The 17,595-nt window shown below is 31.9% G+C and overlaps 3 protein-coding genes across 5 annotated transcripts; 1 reads left to right on the top strand and 2 right to left on the bottom strand.

The window, feature by feature from the left end:
- The first annotated feature begins 957 nt into the window (after positions 1-957).
- On the top strand, positions 958-3,300 carry LOC112800582 (uncharacterized). The gene is made up of 4 exons (XM_025842914.3): positions 958-2,140; positions 2,327-2,627; positions 2,717-2,798; positions 2,957-3,300. Exons 1-4 carry the CDS (start codon positions 1,492-1,494, stop codon positions 3,179-3,181), a joined length of 1,257 nt encoding a protein of 418 aa, XP_025698699.1. The 5' UTR covers positions 958-1,491; the 3' UTR covers positions 3,182-3,300.
- A 1,317-nt stretch (positions 3,301-4,617) lies between these two features.
- On the bottom strand, positions 4,618-10,299 carry LOC112800581 (heterogeneous nuclear ribonucleoprotein 1). 3 transcript variants are annotated; one of them, XM_025842913.3, is made up of 14 exons: positions 10,119-10,292; positions 9,713-9,940; positions 9,450-9,539; positions 7,582-7,647; positions 7,446-7,511; positions 7,270-7,355; positions 7,112-7,157; positions 6,898-6,952; positions 6,578-6,654; positions 6,260-6,395; positions 6,051-6,178; positions 5,880-5,984; positions 5,171-5,311; positions 4,618-4,984 (listed from the first exon to the last, which is right to left on the bottom strand). In XM_025842913.3, exons 2-14 carry the CDS (start codon positions 9,731-9,733, stop codon positions 4,922-4,924), a joined length of 1,080 nt encoding a protein of 359 aa, XP_025698698.1. In that variant the 5' UTR covers positions 9,734-9,940; positions 10,119-10,292; the 3' UTR covers positions 4,618-4,921. The 3 variants fall into 3 exon arrangements, with proteins under 3 accessions (XP_025698698.1, XP_025698697.1, XP_025698694.1); XM_025842912.3 differs by having other exon boundaries at positions 9,713-9,980; positions 10,119-10,288; XM_025842909.3 differs by having other exon boundaries at positions 9,713-10,299.
- Positions 10,300-11,281: 982 nt separating this feature from the next.
- LOC112800580 (triacylglycerol lipase OBL1) lies at positions 11,282-17,183 on the bottom strand. Its single transcript, XM_025842908.3, has 5 exons — positions 16,654-17,183; positions 13,627-13,817; positions 13,474-13,507; positions 12,586-13,214; positions 11,282-11,710 (listed from the first exon to the last, which is right to left on the bottom strand). The coding sequence occupies exons 1-5, from the start codon at positions 16,970-16,972 to the stop codon at positions 11,456-11,458; spliced, it is 1,428 nt and encodes a 475-aa protein (XP_025698693.1). The 5' UTR covers positions 16,973-17,183; the 3' UTR covers positions 11,282-11,455.
- Between the last annotated feature and the right edge of the window lie 412 nt (positions 17,184-17,595).

The raw sequence follows: 17,595 nt of genomic DNA, 5'->3' as shown, positions 1-17,595 counted from the left end.
GAGTTTGGGTGGGCCCGAAAATCTTTGCACGTTGACCACGTGTCACAAAGTCAACTCTCCTTCATTGATTCGATTCAGGTTAAAATTTAAAAAACACTGAAAGAGCAGTGATTAAGATTATTTAACCGCTTTGTGAGTGAAAGCTGTGAAATTCTTGAATTCCCGAGAACTTTCTCTCTAACCTTTGCAAATGAATGAAATTACTTATAGCTAATGTAATAATACTATTTTAATTTGCAAAGAAATCAACCAGAAAGAAGCTAATGAAATTTGAAATTTGGTTCAGTGGCTGTGAAGATGAAAGGACAGATGATATTTTTGTCCATAGTAATATAGTACCCCCCCCCCCCCCCAAAAAAAATGGGGCCATAGAAAGAGAGGTGAAAATGTGAAACGTACAGTGGATTTATGGCCCCATCACTCCAAACTTTGTTCTTTCAATTAAACTAAGCCTCCCATGTGAATTGTTGGCCTTATCACAGATCTTATTACGCTTTTGCAATGATCATGTCTTAAAAGCTTATTATATATACATGAATATATGTTAAGTCAGAACAGAAGACGTTTGTGAATTGAGATAACATATAATTTATAGATTGGAAAAGGTCATCTAGTTTCTAATCTTTACCATTTAAAATAATAATAATAATAATTACCACCTTCAGATGCAAAAGTTTACCACATTTTAGAGTACGGCCCACTGCATGTTACTAGCTTGGGGAGTTAAATCAGTTGGGGAATAGGAAGAGGACATGATGAAGCATGCCTGAGAGGTGACAGCTAATGTTTCTTGTCTTGTTCTGCTTCTTGTTCCACACCCAATGTTCCAACGCAATGTTATCTTAACAAAGTGGCTTCATTCATTGGTATTATTGGACTTATGTGTTATGTGCATCCAATCCTCTCAACTCTCAACTTATCCTAATACTTCTTCTACCCATCATTATCAAGCATTTTACATAATCTTGCAATATGGATACTCTAATTATTTTAAAATTTTATTATTTGATTATTATTAGTTGAATCTCATATCAGATTATTATCATGGTTAGTCCTGTTCAGTGTTCACATACACCGCTCTACAATCACAATAATATTGGCCTGTCACATTAACTAACATTAAGCAACAAAATCAGCAGTAGCATCTCTCTCTATCAAACTTTCTTGGCTTCTTCCCATTCAGTTCAATTCAGGTCCCCTGTTGCTTTGTTTTGTTGTGAAATGGACTAACCTTACCGAGTGATGGAGTCATGAGTGGTCAAAATCCATTAGACTCTCTTTTTGGCCTAGATATAAGCAAACATTGTTTTCAACACCCCCCCAAGTAAAAATAGTTGTACATGAAGTAGTAGTTGATGAGCCAAAAAGGCAAAAACATGTTCACTCAATCCCTATTCCAAATTTGTACTACCTCGGTTCTTCTTTAAGAGCTTGGCAACAACAAAAACATGAAGCTTCAGGGAAAGTGAAGAACTGACCCTAGTTTTTCTCATGAAGAGTAGTAATAATAGCTCTAGTTCCTCCATGAAACTGGGCTCATTTCTAAGCCCAGATATGCAAAATCATAGTGAAAGAAGCATTGGGAGCCAAAAGGGATGGAATTCAGAGAGAGTAGTGTTGAATCAAACAAGCAGAATCAGAAGGCATTCTGGTTTGACATCATTCAACAGTGGAAGAAGAACAATGCCTTCTAAATGGGATGATGCTGAGAGATGGATTTGTAGCCCAGTTTCAGGATATGGCAGCAGCAGCAACAACAACAACAACAACAACAACAACAGAAATTCATATTCACAATCACAACTTCAAAGGCGTCCAAAATCAAAGAGTGGTCCAATTATGCCTCCAGGAACATCATCATCATCCTACTACTCGAACTATTCACCTACAATTCCACTGCGCCAAGGCTTGCTTGTAAGGAACTTGATGGTTGGTTCACCTTTCACAACAGGAGTCTTGGCACCAGATGCTCTCTCTCTTCATCATTTTGATGCACATGACAATGATTTTGGTCCCCGTTTCGACATCGGCAATGTTATGCAACAATATTCTTCTGGTTCTGTGCTCAATGACAATAATGGTGTTCTGGCTCCGATGTGGAATCAATTGTTATGTGACCCATCTTCGCCTAATTCTCAAGGTATGTGCTTCTTGTTTTTGGGCAGCCTAGTTACCAATCAAAATTGCTTATTTCATATTGTTGGATCCAGCTCTTAGCTATAATTGCAAAAAGCTCTTCTGTTTGCCAAGTTTTATTCACTTGTTTATATTGATGTCTGAGAATCTGCATATACTTAAAAATGTTTTCAGTTACTTTCATTTACAGATGAGAACCCTAAGAATGAGGAGACCCCCACAATGTCACCTTTCTCAAGACGTGATCAGGGTACCCAGATGAGCCCTCCGGAGAGCGAGGACGATGCGAATTCATCGCCGATATCAGCCATGGATCAGACACATGGAAATTCTGGTAAGTTAGAGGTTAGAGATGTTGAGGTTGATAGTGAGGCCACTGTTATTAGGTGGCCTAAAGGTCATGCAACAAAGCTCAACTCCTTTCAAGAAAGTAATACTGAAATCCAAACTTCATGTTTGGATATTCCAGAGTCCACCATGGACATAACCAAGTATGTCATCATTGTTATGTTCATTTCATTCAATGAACTAGAGACATATAATTTAGTTGTTCTGTCTATGAACTTCTATTTCATTGCAGGATTCAGAAAGAGGAAGCCAAAATCGTTGCATGGGAAAGCCAGCAGAAGGCAAAGGCTGAAGCAGCAATACGCAAACTCGAGGTTTTGTTTTTCAGTTCATCAAAATCTGTTGCTTTGAAGTTGAACTTTCTCATAGTGTGTCCTTAGTTCAACACAATATAAAATTTGTGTAGAGAAGGCTCACAAAATGTATGCAGATAGGTCTTTTCTCTCCCTAATGATAAAGAGGTTTGATACAGATGAAACTGGAAAAGAAGAGATCATCATCAATGGATAAGATTCTAAACAAGCTGAGAAGGGCGCAGATGAAAGCTGAAAAGATGAGAAGCTCAAAGGCAATGCCTCAAAAACAAGAACAAGGACAACAGGGGAAGCAGAATTCCAAGCCTCTCAAGGTTTTTTCATTACCAAAATATGTTCAGTTATGGTCTCCAAGCAGATGCTTTAGCACTTATGATGACTGATTCACCCCATATATGCATATCAAAAATATTAGGGACACCAAAAATCAATCACCAAATCAGTGATTATGTATAGATGCATTATTTAACTTATTTTCAAAGTTTATTTTATATTGCAATCAGCGGCGAAACCAGAATTTTAATATTAGAGGGGGAAATTTTTATAACTATTCTCAATTTTCTAAAAAAAAATTATAATATTTTTAACTTTAGATTTTTTTTGTGATTTAATTATTCTATTAGTTCTTATAGTTTTATTAAATTTTTATTTAGGTCCTTATAATATAAAAGTTTATAATTAAGTTTTTATATTAGTTAAAATTTATAAATTAAGTCTCCTCAAACTATTTTTGTTAAAAAATATAATAATTTTAAAAATTTTATTTTTGCGTTGGATATATGAAATATTCTAAAAGTAAATATTCTAATATTTTATATTTTATGCTAAAAGATGACAACTAGTAAAGATTTAATTATAAATTTTTATTTAATATAAAATCTAATTATAAATTTTTAAATTATAAAATTTAATAAATTTATAAGAACTAATAAAATCATTAAATCTTATTGTAATTAACTTGTTAGTATCTATAAAATTATTATTTGAAAAAATAAAAATAGATAAATGTATGTTAAAATTATGTTTTATAAATATAAAAAAAACAAAAATAAATGGTAATTTAATATATGTATAGATGTTGAGATTTTGGTGGGGAGCATGGTCTACGCTGCCCCCCTAGCTCCGCCACTTATTGCAACACGTATTTTTTATGGGTGATTAATTTTTTGTACACAGATACCATAATTATATTCATTCACACTCTTTCTTGTCATTAAGATTGTCTCGTAATATACACAATAGAGAACACAAAATTACGTCTTATATATGAAATGTTAATACTGCATTTTGTTGCTGCTATTTGATTTGATATATTTGGCACTGGTTCAAGCCTAAGCATAAATCCTTACATCTGTGTTCTTTTTTACCAAGAATATCCATCACTTAAAAATCCTTCATCCATTTTCCTTATATCATTGTCAGGCTAAGAGCACTGATGTAGACGCACATAAACATAGTTATTGACTATACTAAGCCATTCGGCCTGCACGTGGTTAAGAGACTGTGTATCATGTAACCATCAGTTAGTTTGCTTGTTCTTAAAAATAATAAACAAATTCAATAAAATCAGTTAGCTTGCTTTGAAAATAACGTTACAAGTTTCTAAGATAAAATAACACTATAGTGATAGTCTGACAACTTTTATAACGATAATGCTTTTCCATAATTTCTGGCGTTACAAGTGCTTTTATCTCAAACTTTAGTTACAATTAAATGAACTACATCCATGCGGTTCAAAATATTTTGCGAACGTAACCAAAAAGCTATTCCACTGCATAAAGAGGACTGATATCAAAGCTAGGTTTTCTTGACAGGTAGGTTAGGCATAAGACTACATTTATTTATGGTGAATCAGAAATCAGCATCAACACTGCAAACTACACGGAACACATTTTTTCATCATCTGTTACATAGCTGGTTGCAAACTCAGATAAAAGAGGAAAGATCGTGTTGGACCTTTGAGCAATAAACTACGTCAAATCTTTATGACATGAATCAAATACAATACAACTAAGATACATGATAATAAAAACATATGGGGGGAAATAGTATTATCTGGTTTACAGATCCAATCCATTTTAGCATTTCGTACCACGATGATACCAATGAAACTGTGCTCTCTCCTAGTATGGTCTATACCTCCAATCTGCTCTTGACGGCCTCCCACTGGGAATTCCATAACCCCACTGCAAAAGAAAATTTATTATAAGCAAAAGCCAAATACGTACAACTATATGGTACTTTAATATATACTTAAATAGTGCCCATGTTTATTTAGCATGCAAGGTGCACTTGCAAAATCACATTAATCCAATTTCCAATTTCCATTTTCTTCACTTGGTCAATCAAATCATTACTGTGTATATACTCACATCGTCGAAGTCCAGGCTACCATACATCCTCCCATAAGTTCGCATAGGACCTCCATAACCCCCAAAAGAACCCACGCCATTCATCATAAAATTCTCACTCGGACTTGCATCATCAACAGGTGTGGCTGAATCTAATGCTACCTGCAGGAGCAAGATGCTAGCACAATCATATTTAAAACCAAGAAATTATACTCACAATTTTACCATCACAAGGAAGACAAACAACACTAGAAGAACAAATTTGTGCACCATTATGTACAAATCTGCCACTGTGTATATAATCACACAATTACCATCGAGTTCAGCTTGACATTCACAGCAAGATCCAAGATGTAATGTCATAAAAAGTATCATAAAGGTCTGTGGTACAGATTTGTTGTCATGTGATATAATTAACGTATATTGCGATGCACTATGATAGCTTTCCATAAATAGGAACAAAACCACAAATGCATAATTATGACTTATTCTCTTCTTCATAAAGTACCAACTTTAGATACTAAAGTGTTCCAATGTTATTTCAACAACAGCATGCTTCAAACATCAAATAACAAATGGGAATTCAAAAGACAGGCAGTTAACCTCAATCAACATATATTCCCTCCTATCACCACATATACATATTTCAATTTCAATTGCAAAGAAAGGCAACAGCTACTTATGAAAATACGGAGCAATCCAAGATACAAACAAATACTAAATAATGTACCTGTTGTCCACAAATTTCATGAGGCCTTCGTGAGACACGATCTGCTACACCATCTTCAGCAAAAGTAACAAATCCAAAACCTCTATGACCTGATCTCTTAGGATCCTACATCAAAGAAGACTGTTGATTTAAGCAGTTTAGAAAACTCATGTGTGTTCTTAAATATCTTACCCTGGGAACGTAAACATCTAATATACGGCCAAATCTTCCAAAATATTGATGAAGATCTTCAGAAGTTGCCTCTGGGGGAAGTCGGCCAACAAAAATCTTTTTACCGATTCCACGAGATGGTTCGCCCCCTGATTTAGAGAATAAGCTAATCAGTACGAAGCAACAATAGTCATCTTTATTCAACACCAGAGCTTTTATTCCCCGCTTACTTCCGTAGACTGGGCCTGGATGATCATACAAAGTAGGAGCACCAAGTGCTGCATATCTAGTTGCTGCAGAAATATAAGCATTATATGCACCATACCCTCCCTGTGGCATTCTGCCTACTGGCTTGAAGTCATCATCCTGTAAATGGCATATACAATATTATTTGACTAAAATTATAACGAAAACCAAAACACAAATAAAATACCTTTCGGTAGAAAAACAAAAGACTCGTGTATGCAACTAAATCCAAAAGTATTATTGCACTGAATATATACAAACAGACACATTTTTAGGTTAGACATTTTAATGAAAATTCTTGCCTTGGGTGTAGCTCGATCAACCACCACGGTAGAACCTCCCAGTTCATGGGTTTCTGCCATCAAACTCTCGACAGAATCTGCAAGACAGAACATCTCCCTTATAGTGGCTGATACATCATTTGCACTAAACTCAAAAAGTCTACAAACCAAAATAGAGCAACAACTGTAGGCACATATAGTACGCATTGAGAAGGTGTGTACAACAGGTGTCAATCAAGCTCTTAAATAACAATCAAGTTACATTAAAAGGAAACTAGCATACTATAAAACCCATTCACTTAAAATATGCACATAGTGAGGAGTAGAGCACACAACCCAACCTGCACTTGCAAAGGTGATAAAACCAATTCCACGATGCATTTTTGATCCTTGATCCTGTTGAAAAATGGAAATAAATCGTAAATCATTCATACAACTACAATAATATCATATCATCCATAAATCTGTTGGGCATCAACAACGTACATGCATACAATTTATACATATTAACTACAATTACATCTATGCGTATGACAATGCCAGGGAGTGGAGTACCTTTGGCATGTACAGATCTGTTATATCACCATATTTCTCAAAATGACTGCAAAACCACCAAAAGAGAAAATAACATAAAACTATAAGACTATGCTAGCATTGAAAACAACACTCTTAATTCTTCACATCTTTAATGAAGATGCAACATGCTCATGTACCTTCTAAAAGATGCTTCTGTTACTGATTGTGGAATCCTGGCTACGAATATTCTGGTTACTTTTTTGGGTGGAGCTCTCATCTCCTCCTTTAGAATGAAAGATTACAAAATCAGCAGGATAGTATAACTCAGCAATGATCAGAACACTTAATGTCCTAACAACAATTTGATTACTACCTTTGGTGTGGCCACTTTGACTTCCAGCATCCTGTTGCCAAGAACATGTTCACCTGATAGAACATCCTGCCACCAGAAAGTCAGTCAGTTCATGATAGTGTGTGCACAAGACCATCTACATAAAGATAGCAGTTACCTTAGCATCATCCACTGAAGCAAATGTAACATATCCAAATCCACGAGATCGTCCAGTTGATCGCTCCTAAAATAAAGAAAGTAGCTAAGGGTGCAGTGCAACAATTTTGTAATTTTGGGGGCAGAGTGCAATATTTGCACGAGTTTGGGGTTAAGAGATATATCTTGAAACCTCAAGGGATGTGATCGCTAATAATTCAGGGAGAACCAGTAGTAGTAAAGCTAAGTGGTACAATGCATTTATTAAGAAACCATGTACAACTGACGTGGTAAATAATTAGACATTCATATGCATTAATTCTGGCAGTTGTTTCACAGTATACTTCACGTAAATTGTATAGGATAAATGATTAAAGTAACTCCATGTCATGTGCAATGTTTTCATTTCATAATAAACAAGCTTTTTTTTACCAAAAAACAAGAGCTAATGGATAAACTACCTTGTCAATCAATGGTGAAAATTGTTAAATTTCTAAGAGAAGAGCAGAATAAGATAATGTATTGAAGTTGTTGTGTTGAAGTTGTTTTATATGATACCAGAGTCATGCTATTTATTTCAACTAACTTCATAAATATCCATCTACTAACTACTAGCTATTACTGACTTAACTCCCATCTACTAACTCCTCTAATAATATTTTAATATGTCCTCGCAAGTTGGTGGATGGAAGATGTCAATAATCCCCAACTTGGATAAGTTTCGATGAGATGGTTGAGGAAGAGGCGTGCGGCGCGGTAACGCAAAGGAAGAGGTGTGTGGCGCTAGACGCAGAGTAAACAAAGAAAAAAGAGAGGTGCAGCGTGGGCCGCAATTCTAGTCATGACAGAAAGGAGGAACAGGGCTTCTACTCTAGTTAGGGGAAGACGTGAGCGGCGTGCAGTGATGCAGCAGAGAAAGAAGAAAGAGAAGGAGACGCTGCGCGCAATATTCAGAGAGCGCGTGGAGGCACGTTTGGTGGCGGATGCCAGTGATTTTGACCCGTTGAACTCATGAAAATGAAATGGAAAGGAGTAGGAAGAAAAAGAAGAGAAAAAGAAAGGGGACGTAGGGACGCCGCGACAGCACACTGGCTGGCAGCGGGCTGAACAGATGGATAAAGAGAGGGGAAAGAGGTACAGGAGGTAGTTCTTGATAGAGGAAGAAGGAGAAAAGGGACGAAGAAGAGAAAAAGAAGAAGTGACAGTGACAACAACAAACTTTGAGAGGCAGCGTGAAGGCGCAGCTCTCGATAGAGAGGTAATGAAATAACCAAGACAACACCAGGTTATTGCAATGCTCCCATATTAAAAATAGAGGATTATCGATTTAGAGGAGAAGGAATAGAGCCAGTGAGAAAGCCATATTTGTTTTTGGAGATAATGGCCATAGTAAAAGATCGACACCAAGAGTGATAGTTACTGCCAGTAAGGGCAGGAGTGACAAGGACAGAAGTTGGATTTTCACTGGGATGAATATAGAAAGGACTAGTGGGATTGTGTGCTACTTTAGAAGATAATTCTGCTATTAGAGAGGAAGAATACAATGGGGACTAATTATTTGGGTTTGAAGAAGAAACGTGGTGATTTTTTCACCGATGGCTTATCCTCTTCAAAGAGGATACCATTGCTCTGATACCATGTTAAATTTCTAGGAAATGAGCAGAATAAGAAGATAATGTATTGAAGTTATTTATAAAGATATTTTCAACTAACCTCGTAAATATCCATCTCCTAACTACTAGCTATTCCTGACTTAACTCCCAACTAGTAACAACTCTAATAATATTTTAATAAAAATCTACAATTGACATGGTATGTCAAGTGGATTCTCCAATGGTGAATTAAACATGAAATAGCAACACTCAACAAAAAATGTAAAGATAGACTAACCTTCATAACAATACAATCTTCCAATTCACCGTACTTGCTCATGTATTCCCTCAAGCCCTCAGTGTCCACGTCCCATGGAATACCCAAAACCTAGCAAACAATTACGAAGACAGAATTTGGGAAAATAACTACACATGCGAACAACTGACCGAGTATAATGTTCATCAACAAAAAACATGCCAGAACCTTAATTATTGTCAATCACTTGTAAATACATATGATTAGAGAATTGAACAGAAACAAATTGAATTTACGTGACTCACCACAAGCTTTCGCTGCTCCATCAGAGACTTGAAGGTAGGGCAGTGAAAGAGGGAAAGTGCCTAACAAAATGTGGGGAAAGCAAAAAAAGGGAGGGGGAACAAGAAAAGAAAATAAAAAAGAAATTCCAGGCACTCCTTCTCCTGTTGGGGGTGAAATGGAATCTCTCAGCTGAGCACTCAGCGTTCTCACCTCTCTTCTCTCTCTAAATCCCTCACACTCGCCTCCTCCTGCATACAACAGCCACACTTCTTTCTCACACACAGTTTCCTTCATCATCATCATCAGCATATTTACCAAATCAAATTTCAGTTTTCGAGATGCTTCGCTGTTTTTTTTTTCCTAGGAACAGAAACAATTGATAACAAAGAAATTGAAAGAAATTGGGTGAATTAGGCGCTCACTGACCTTGCACACGGGGGAATTTGGGAACCCTAATTCAGAGACCTCGCTCGCTCGGTTTCTCTCTCCCTCCTCTCTCTCTCTCTCTGTTTCTCTTTCTTTTTTTTTGGTCAAGATTCTTTCTTCTCTTTCTCTTCTCTCCCTCCGCACCCTTCTGACACCCAATGCCACCACCCACCATCATTATTTCTCGCCCACTATTCTCTTTTCGGATCTGCGGACCGGTCCAAATCGGGTCCGCTCCCACATTGGGCCGGGCCCTCGTCTACTTCTACAAAACCCGATAATTGAATTAAACTAACCCAAATTAAGTCCAAAGAGAAAATGACCATATCCAGTCCATTACCAAAAAATTAAAAAAACTGACCATATTAGTTTATGATTTCTAGTTTAATCATCGCCATTAAATGAGTTTAATTTTGAGGTATTTATAATGGTAAATAACTCGTCTACTTCTATGACATATTTAATAATTATTGGATAAAATGAATTATGTTATTGTTATTTACACTAACTCTTAATTTAACATACGTTTGATAACTTAATCAATTAATTATGATAAAACTTTCTTTTTACAAATTACAAGAATTACTAAAAAGGTTCCATTCTATAAGATTTATTTTCTTCAAATTATCTATTTATTAACAGAAAATATAGGTAGACAATGACATTTATAAACAATTTAAATAATAAGGTAAAAATACACTCCAGCCTCTAATTTACACACGAATCGTCTAATAGTATTGGGCCAATTTTAAAGTTTATTGTTTACATTGTTTACTTAACAAAATTGATTAAATGGAGCTCAGATCTGCGACAGATTAGTCCTTAATCTGTCGGGTTGGGGGATACCGTTTGGATAAACAAAAAAAATCGATTTATTAATTAGCGCCAAAAAAGAAAAAAAACTAAATGAACAAATTAAAAAAAAATAACAATTATCTATAGCCATTGATAATTAGCCACGGCTGAATACGTGATCTTTTATAAATCGTGGCAATAGGTTAAAAACGTGGTCAATTTCTATGGCCACATTTTTTTCAGTTGTTTGGCACGTGACAAAAGTCAAGTTTTCTTTTAGTGTAATGGAAAATTAATTTTTTTTTTTTTGTTGACTAATGGAAATTTAATTTATGGAGAGATATATAGATAAACTGACATACAAGAAATTTATGAAAACAGAGAAAAGCCCTTCAAAGTTCAAAGTTACAAATAAATTAAATGTTTTTATGTACCACTTTAGTGTGGCTTATTGTGAAATCATTATATTAATTCGATACACTAAACGTACATGTATGCTTTAATTTAAAGTTTAAACTACAGAATAGAGAATAACACACGGATCAATCTGCTTTGAAGTGTTTTTCAATTGATCCAAGAAGAGTGGAATTAATATAATCCTGAGGACAGTGAGCAGGTACTCCAGGAATCAAGATGCCAATCAACCTGAAGAAGAAGCACAACCATCCTTCTCTATAGCGAGGCCCATGTTTGTATGCAATTGTAAAGCTCCTTATTATTTCCAAAATGGCATTAAATATCATGGGTATTATGTACCATGGCGAGAAGTAGTTTTTATTTGGTTCTTCTTCAACAATCTGCATCCATTAATTAATAATAAGGAGATACTTTAACACTTTTGATCACTTCATAGCTAGCTAGCTAAACTTTGTCGATTTGTAGTTGGCAAAAATTACATACACATACACTAGATAACAAAACCATTTTGTTTCTCTGAAAATATGGCCATTACTTTATGACCTAGGACCACTGGACCACATTCAAAAAATAATATAGAAAAACAACTTTTAAAATTTAAAATTTAAAAAACTCTAACAGATATAAACAAATTAAAATAATAAATTTAGATATTCATTAATATTTTAAATTATATTAAAATTTTTAGTTTTAATAAAAACAAACTAATTTAAAAAACAAAAATGCTATGTACATATAAAATATCAGTTATCATGTATTTATATATCAATACATATGCTATTTAGTTTATTATTTCAATGTATATTTTATATTTTAATATATATTTTATATCAATGACTGAATTAGTAGTTGATTTTTAGTATATATATAGTATAATTGTTTCGAAAAATATCACTTTAGGTACATTCAGAATCATCATGACTTTTAAAAGTTACAAATATAAACATATGGTCTTTTTTTTATAAAAAATATTAGAGACTAACACTGTTTATCAATATTAGCCCATTTTTAGCCAATAATACTTATTTAGTTATTTTTATACTATTAAACTTTAGTGTTTAGAGTTTAGAATTTAAATTTAGTACTTAGTGTTTTTAAGATTGGCCAAAAATAATAATTTTTACTAGTAATATAATATTATTTTTTTATTTATTAAATCCAACATAAAATATTTATATTTAAAAAAAATACAAATACTATTTTCAAAAAATTTCATCGAACCAAAATTGTAAACTCGTTGTATATTGATACGTACCTGAAGTTCATAAGCTCTATTGAAGTAAAGGCATACCCCAAAGTGCTTGAAGAACATGAGATTGTTATCATCCCAGGGCAACCTTGGAACTATGTCATTGCAATACACAAACCTGCAATACCTAATTGAATTCTCTTTGAATTTTGCTTTCATGTAATTTGCATAAGCTTCATCTCCAACTCTCGGTTGCCCAAAAGTGTAGATCCCTTCCAACCTCTCTATTAACAATTTCTCATCATGCATAAACAATATGGTAGGAAAAAGTATTGCAAGTGCTCCACCCAAACTATGTCCCGTCACAATATACTTGGTTTTCTCATTTTCACTCAAAACTTTTCTTAATATGTCCCTAATAAGGTAATATGCAAAGGGGGGATGATCATCAACACTTTCTTCTTCGTCTCCAATCTCCTTTGGCCATCCAACATTCTTTTGCAACCCTAAGGCTTTCATAAAGCCAGCATGCATTTTTCCAACACCAGGTATCCCATACCATGATAGGTCCACGTCTGTGCTCCATGCGTCTGCATCAAATGGTTCTGTTCCTCTAAATGACACCACATACGTGTCACCATCTTCGTGTTTCTCCAAAAATATCAACACTTGGGTTGTACTCTTTCCTTGATAATCTACCAATAATTCAATACATATGCAAATATATATTAATTAACATAACACATGATAATAAGCTTCAATTTTTAGTAATTCATCCACACGTATATATTTAGATGAAAACTTATGTATAATTAACTTTATGTGAAGTTGATAGTTGAGAAACATAAAATAATAATTTAGTCAAACTTATTAAATTATTTAACGACTCTCAACTATTAACTTTACATAAAGTTAACAGAGTTTCCACCCTATATTTATCTTTCTGGTTCTTACCATTCCAGCAGTTATAAAATCCCACATATTCCATCTAAAAAGTGAAAAGAGAGAAGATATATCAAAATATATTCAATTACAACAAAATGAATTGATTGAAGTATATATATTCAATGATTAAATAAATTAAAGCTTTAATTTATATATATATACCTCCCATTTATTTGTGACAATATCTTCAAGGAAAGCTTCATTCTCGTAAGATGCTTTTGAAGCCATCATGGCTAAGTAAACATAATACCTGCAATCTTCACGCTTCATAGTACCCAGTCTCATGCGATAATCCAAATTTCCAATAAAAGACAAAAACTTGGATGATTTCCGATCCGGGACGACCAACTTACCTATTTATGTTAAAGAGATCAGAACCATTATATCTTAATATGTCCAAATGAATATTATTTTTAGATAAAAAAAAATTAGATGATCAATATTTTTCTTTTATTTGTGTTGAGTATTTTAATCTGAATTTTTTTTAGTTTGTAATAAGCTTCAATTTTTTGTGTTAGTTGAGTTCTTTCTTTCAAAAAACAGTATCTTTTTTGTCTTACATTTGAACTAATAATAGCTAACTCTTACACTACAAATATCAATTTTCTAACCTTTTTTTACAATATTAGAAAAATAATAATTTAAAATTATTTTATTTAATTTAATATATGTGATTCTATATATATATATATATATCACACATTTATTATATCTAAAATTATTTAATTATTTCAGGAATAATTAAAAAATACAAATAAACAAAAATTAGATTGCTTTGAACTAATTTTTTATTATTTTTTAGAGAAAGTATAAGGAGCAAATAGAATATTTGTACAATGTGTAAAATAGAGGTTTATGGTGTATTAAAAATATAATCATTAATGTTATCTTTTTTCATCAGCTGTTGGGATGAGTAGTATCATGACATGGTATTAGAGCGCTTCATCCGAATATATAAGTTGTAAAATTATTAAATAAATTATAAATTGGCTAATGCTCAAGGTTAAATATTATTACGTGAAAATTTGAAAAACAATAATATTATACGAAAGTTTTAAACCTTAAACTAAGTGAATTAATAATCGCATTAACTAATATTGTTAGTTAGATGCGAAGCCTAGCTAAATTGTGCTATTAGGAACAGTGTTCTCATAAATGCTCACTATGCATGACTAGGTACAACAATTATTGGTGTCGGTGGAGGGGAAAAACAGAGTCTCAAAAAAGCATTCAGCAAAATGATATGTTGTACCTAAGCAAAATAATCATTATTGTACCTACTACATAAACGACGACCTTCAGCAAACTGTAATACTAATTCATAAAAAAAACAGTTAAAATATATTTTATTTAATATTAATAATTAATTAAAATTAAATAAAATAAATTCTGATTGATTTTGACTAAATTTTTTTAATTATCAAATATTTTTATTAAACAAAATAAGTCAACTACAAATATTGCGGCATTAGCCTCTGTAGTCTTTTATGCTGTCTAGTTTCTCCTCCAAGAAAATATGAATATAAGGTGGTGTTTGTACCAAATAATTTTAATTTATTTTTAAAATTTATTTATAGAAATGTATTATTTATATGTTTGTGTAAAATTTTAAAATTTAACTTTTATTATTAATTTATTTTTAAAAATAGTTTATTATCTAAAACATAAATTTTTTATCCAAAAAAATTGGATATTTAATATATTCTCATATCAAAGAAATAAAAAATAAAAAAAATAAAATTATTAGATTTATTGTCAAATAATTTTTTTTTCTTTTATTAGCATTGTTGTTATTTTGAAAATTAAAAAATTTATTCTTGAAAATATTAAAATAAAATAATTCTCAACCACTTGTAGTAATAAATCAACAAGTTTTTTTATATAATACTCGAGTATGACATTCCAAACATAATATTTTTTAAAATATAATTTTCTAGAATATATTTTTCACCTTTAAACAAACATCCAACAAATATTTGAATCCAATTGAATCACTATAAGAAAAATGAAAATATTATGTGCATATAAAAAAATATTTATGTATAAATATGTATTTTATTAATGACCAATATATATATATATATATATATATATATATATTTTATTTAACTCACTTTTAAAATATATTTTATATTTTAATATATATTCTATACTGATAATTAATTTTATAGTAAGTTTTAGTGTATATATAATATGATTATAAGAAAAAATAAATCTTTTAAGCGTGTTAAAAATAGCTATTTTATTAATAAACAAAAATCTATATGTAATTTAACTCATTTTAATATATATTTTACATAAATGACTAATTTTTTTATGTATATATACATATTATAGTTGTTTAGTAAATTAAATTTATAGTTATTAATCATCAACAATTATATCATGGATAGATTATCATAAATATGTTCATAAATATTATTGACAACAATGAATATTTTAAAATAAGTCTGTTTTATGCTAATTTTATGGACATGTATTATTTTCTCTTTGTCAATAATTGTCATCAATAGTAAAAAAATATTAGATTTTTTTCACAACTATAGATTGATACTGTCAATAGACATTTGAGCATTTCTTTAAACAATTAACAACTGTAAAAAAATGAACATTTTTTTGTCTACTAGCCAATAATTAAGTAAAAAAATTTACTTTGATAAAATAATTGTTTTAGAGGCTATTCATGTGTAGTTAACTTCATGTGAAGTTGATAACCGAGGACCGTTAGATAATTTGACTAATTTGACTATATTTTTATTTAATTGCTCTCATCTATCAACTTCACGTGAAGTCGACTGTATCTAAATTTTCAGCTACGAAAATATATATCTTTTTTTTTATAATGGATATTGGACATTTAAAAAATAGTAGGTTTTTTTTCTTATTTAGGACCAACATAGAGTAAGTAAATAAAATTTCACAATTTTGAGAATTATCTAATAACTTCAATAAAAAAGGAAGTAACAAAATTAAACTGCGAGATCTAACTTTTTTTTTTTACCTCTTCTTTGTGCTTTTGATGATCTTATATATTTTTCACGTCACACTAAACCTTTATAATTCAATTATAAGTTTTCGTGTACGAATGGCGATCAAGTGAAATTAAATTGTTTGAAGTGATAATTCAAAGATGAGAAAGAGTATATGCATAAAAAGTTGTTGGAAGTAGTAAATATATAATTAACGAACCAGTAAGAAGGTTAAGTAGAGTGGAGAAGAGGCCACCGTTGAGGTTAAGGGTGTTGATGAACATCTCAATAAAAGAGCCTAAGAATGCAAGTGGCTTGGATACCGCCATCAACAACTTCTGAAGCAGGATGGACGCAACTATCAGAAATCGACGCTTGAAGCTTCTTTCCACTGTCTTCTCCCCCGAGTGGCTCTCCAAACACTTCCGGTGACCTATGTTCTGGGAAAACAGGATCCGAACCAAGTCCAACAAACTCGCCTCTTCTGGCATCAGCAGCAAGTAACTATTCGCGAAGCTCTTGTTGCAATTCGACGCCATCCCTACCCTAATACTACAAAGAGAAGCAAATTACAGCAGTTTTGCGCTTCTATCTTCACAAATTCTCTTTTTATAATGACTATTTTTCGTTAAAAAGGCTTATTAGAGAGAAAGATATCATCCCGTGAATACAGTAATTTAGACGTTAAACGTGTCTATTTTAAAAGGAAAATGCTAAAAGGACAATAATTTTATTGAACAATATAAATAACTATCAATCAAATAAAAATATACTATACCTCCAAATTAATCTTCTAAATTTTAATATTAAAATAAATATTCGTACACTAATAAAATAAACATCCAATATATCTATTGTTTATATTGTTTAATATTTTCATTGTTCACCTATATTTTTTCATATTAAAATTGGAGGAGTGATAGAACCCACAAATTTTGTAATTTATAATTATTAATTAGTTATTAATAATGTTTTTAATAGTATGAAATTGTTTACTTCTTTTTTTTTTCTTAGTTAAGTGTTTGACAGAATTTTAATAAAAATGTTGGCTCCCTTTTTTAAACAAAGTTAACTATTATAAAGATATAAAATTATTATATATTATATAATTTTATTTGAAAATAAATAATTAAATTAGTAAACTCAAAAATAAGTAACAATT

This window comes from Arachis hypogaea, chromosome 5, assembly GCF_003086295.3.
Source record: "Arachis hypogaea cultivar Tifrunner chromosome 5, arahy.Tifrunner.gnm2.J5K5, whole genome shotgun sequence".
NCBI lineage: Eukaryota > Viridiplantae > Streptophyta > Magnoliopsida > Fabales > Fabaceae > Arachis > Arachis hypogaea.
Note: the sequence above shows the minus strand (reverse complement) of the source record. Positions and strands in the feature narration are given on the sequence as shown.

Bases quoted from the DNA above. Each gene is read 5' to 3' on its own strand.
- LOC112800580 (XM_025842908.3), bottom strand. From the start codon at position 16,972: ATGGCGTCGAATTGCAACAAGAGCTTCGCGAATAGTTACTTGCTGCTG. The intron at 13,508-13,626 runs GTATATATATAT...TTCACTTTTTAG, and splicing joins TTGTCACAAATAAATGGGAG to ATGGAATATGTGGGATTTTA. The intron at 13,215-13,473 runs GTAAGAACCAGA...AATTATTGGTAG, and splicing joins ATTTTATAACTGCTGGAATG to ATTATCAAGGAAAGAGTACA.
- LOC112800582 (XM_025842914.3), top strand. From the start codon at position 1,492: ATGAAGAGTAGTAATAATAGCTCTAGTTCCTCCATGAAACTGGGCTCA. The intron at 2,141-2,326 runs GTATGTGCTTCT...TTTCATTTACAG, and splicing joins ATCTTCGCCTAATTCTCAAG to ATGAGAACCCTAAGAATGAG. The intron at 2,799-2,956 runs GTTTTGTTTTTC...GGTTTGATACAG, and splicing joins CAGCAATACGCAAACTCGAG to ATGAAACTGGAAAAGAAGAG.
- LOC112800581 (XM_025842909.3), bottom strand. From the start codon at position 9,733: ATGGAGCAGCGAAAGCTTGTG. The intron at 7,512-7,581 runs GTAACTGCTATC...TTCTGGTGGCAG, and splicing joins CTTCAGTGGATGATGCTAAG to GATGTTCTATCAGGTGAACA. The intron at 6,655-6,897 runs GTTGGGTTGTGT...TCTGTCTTGCAG, and splicing joins TATCACCTTTGCAAGTGCAG to ATTCTGTCGAGAGTTTGATG.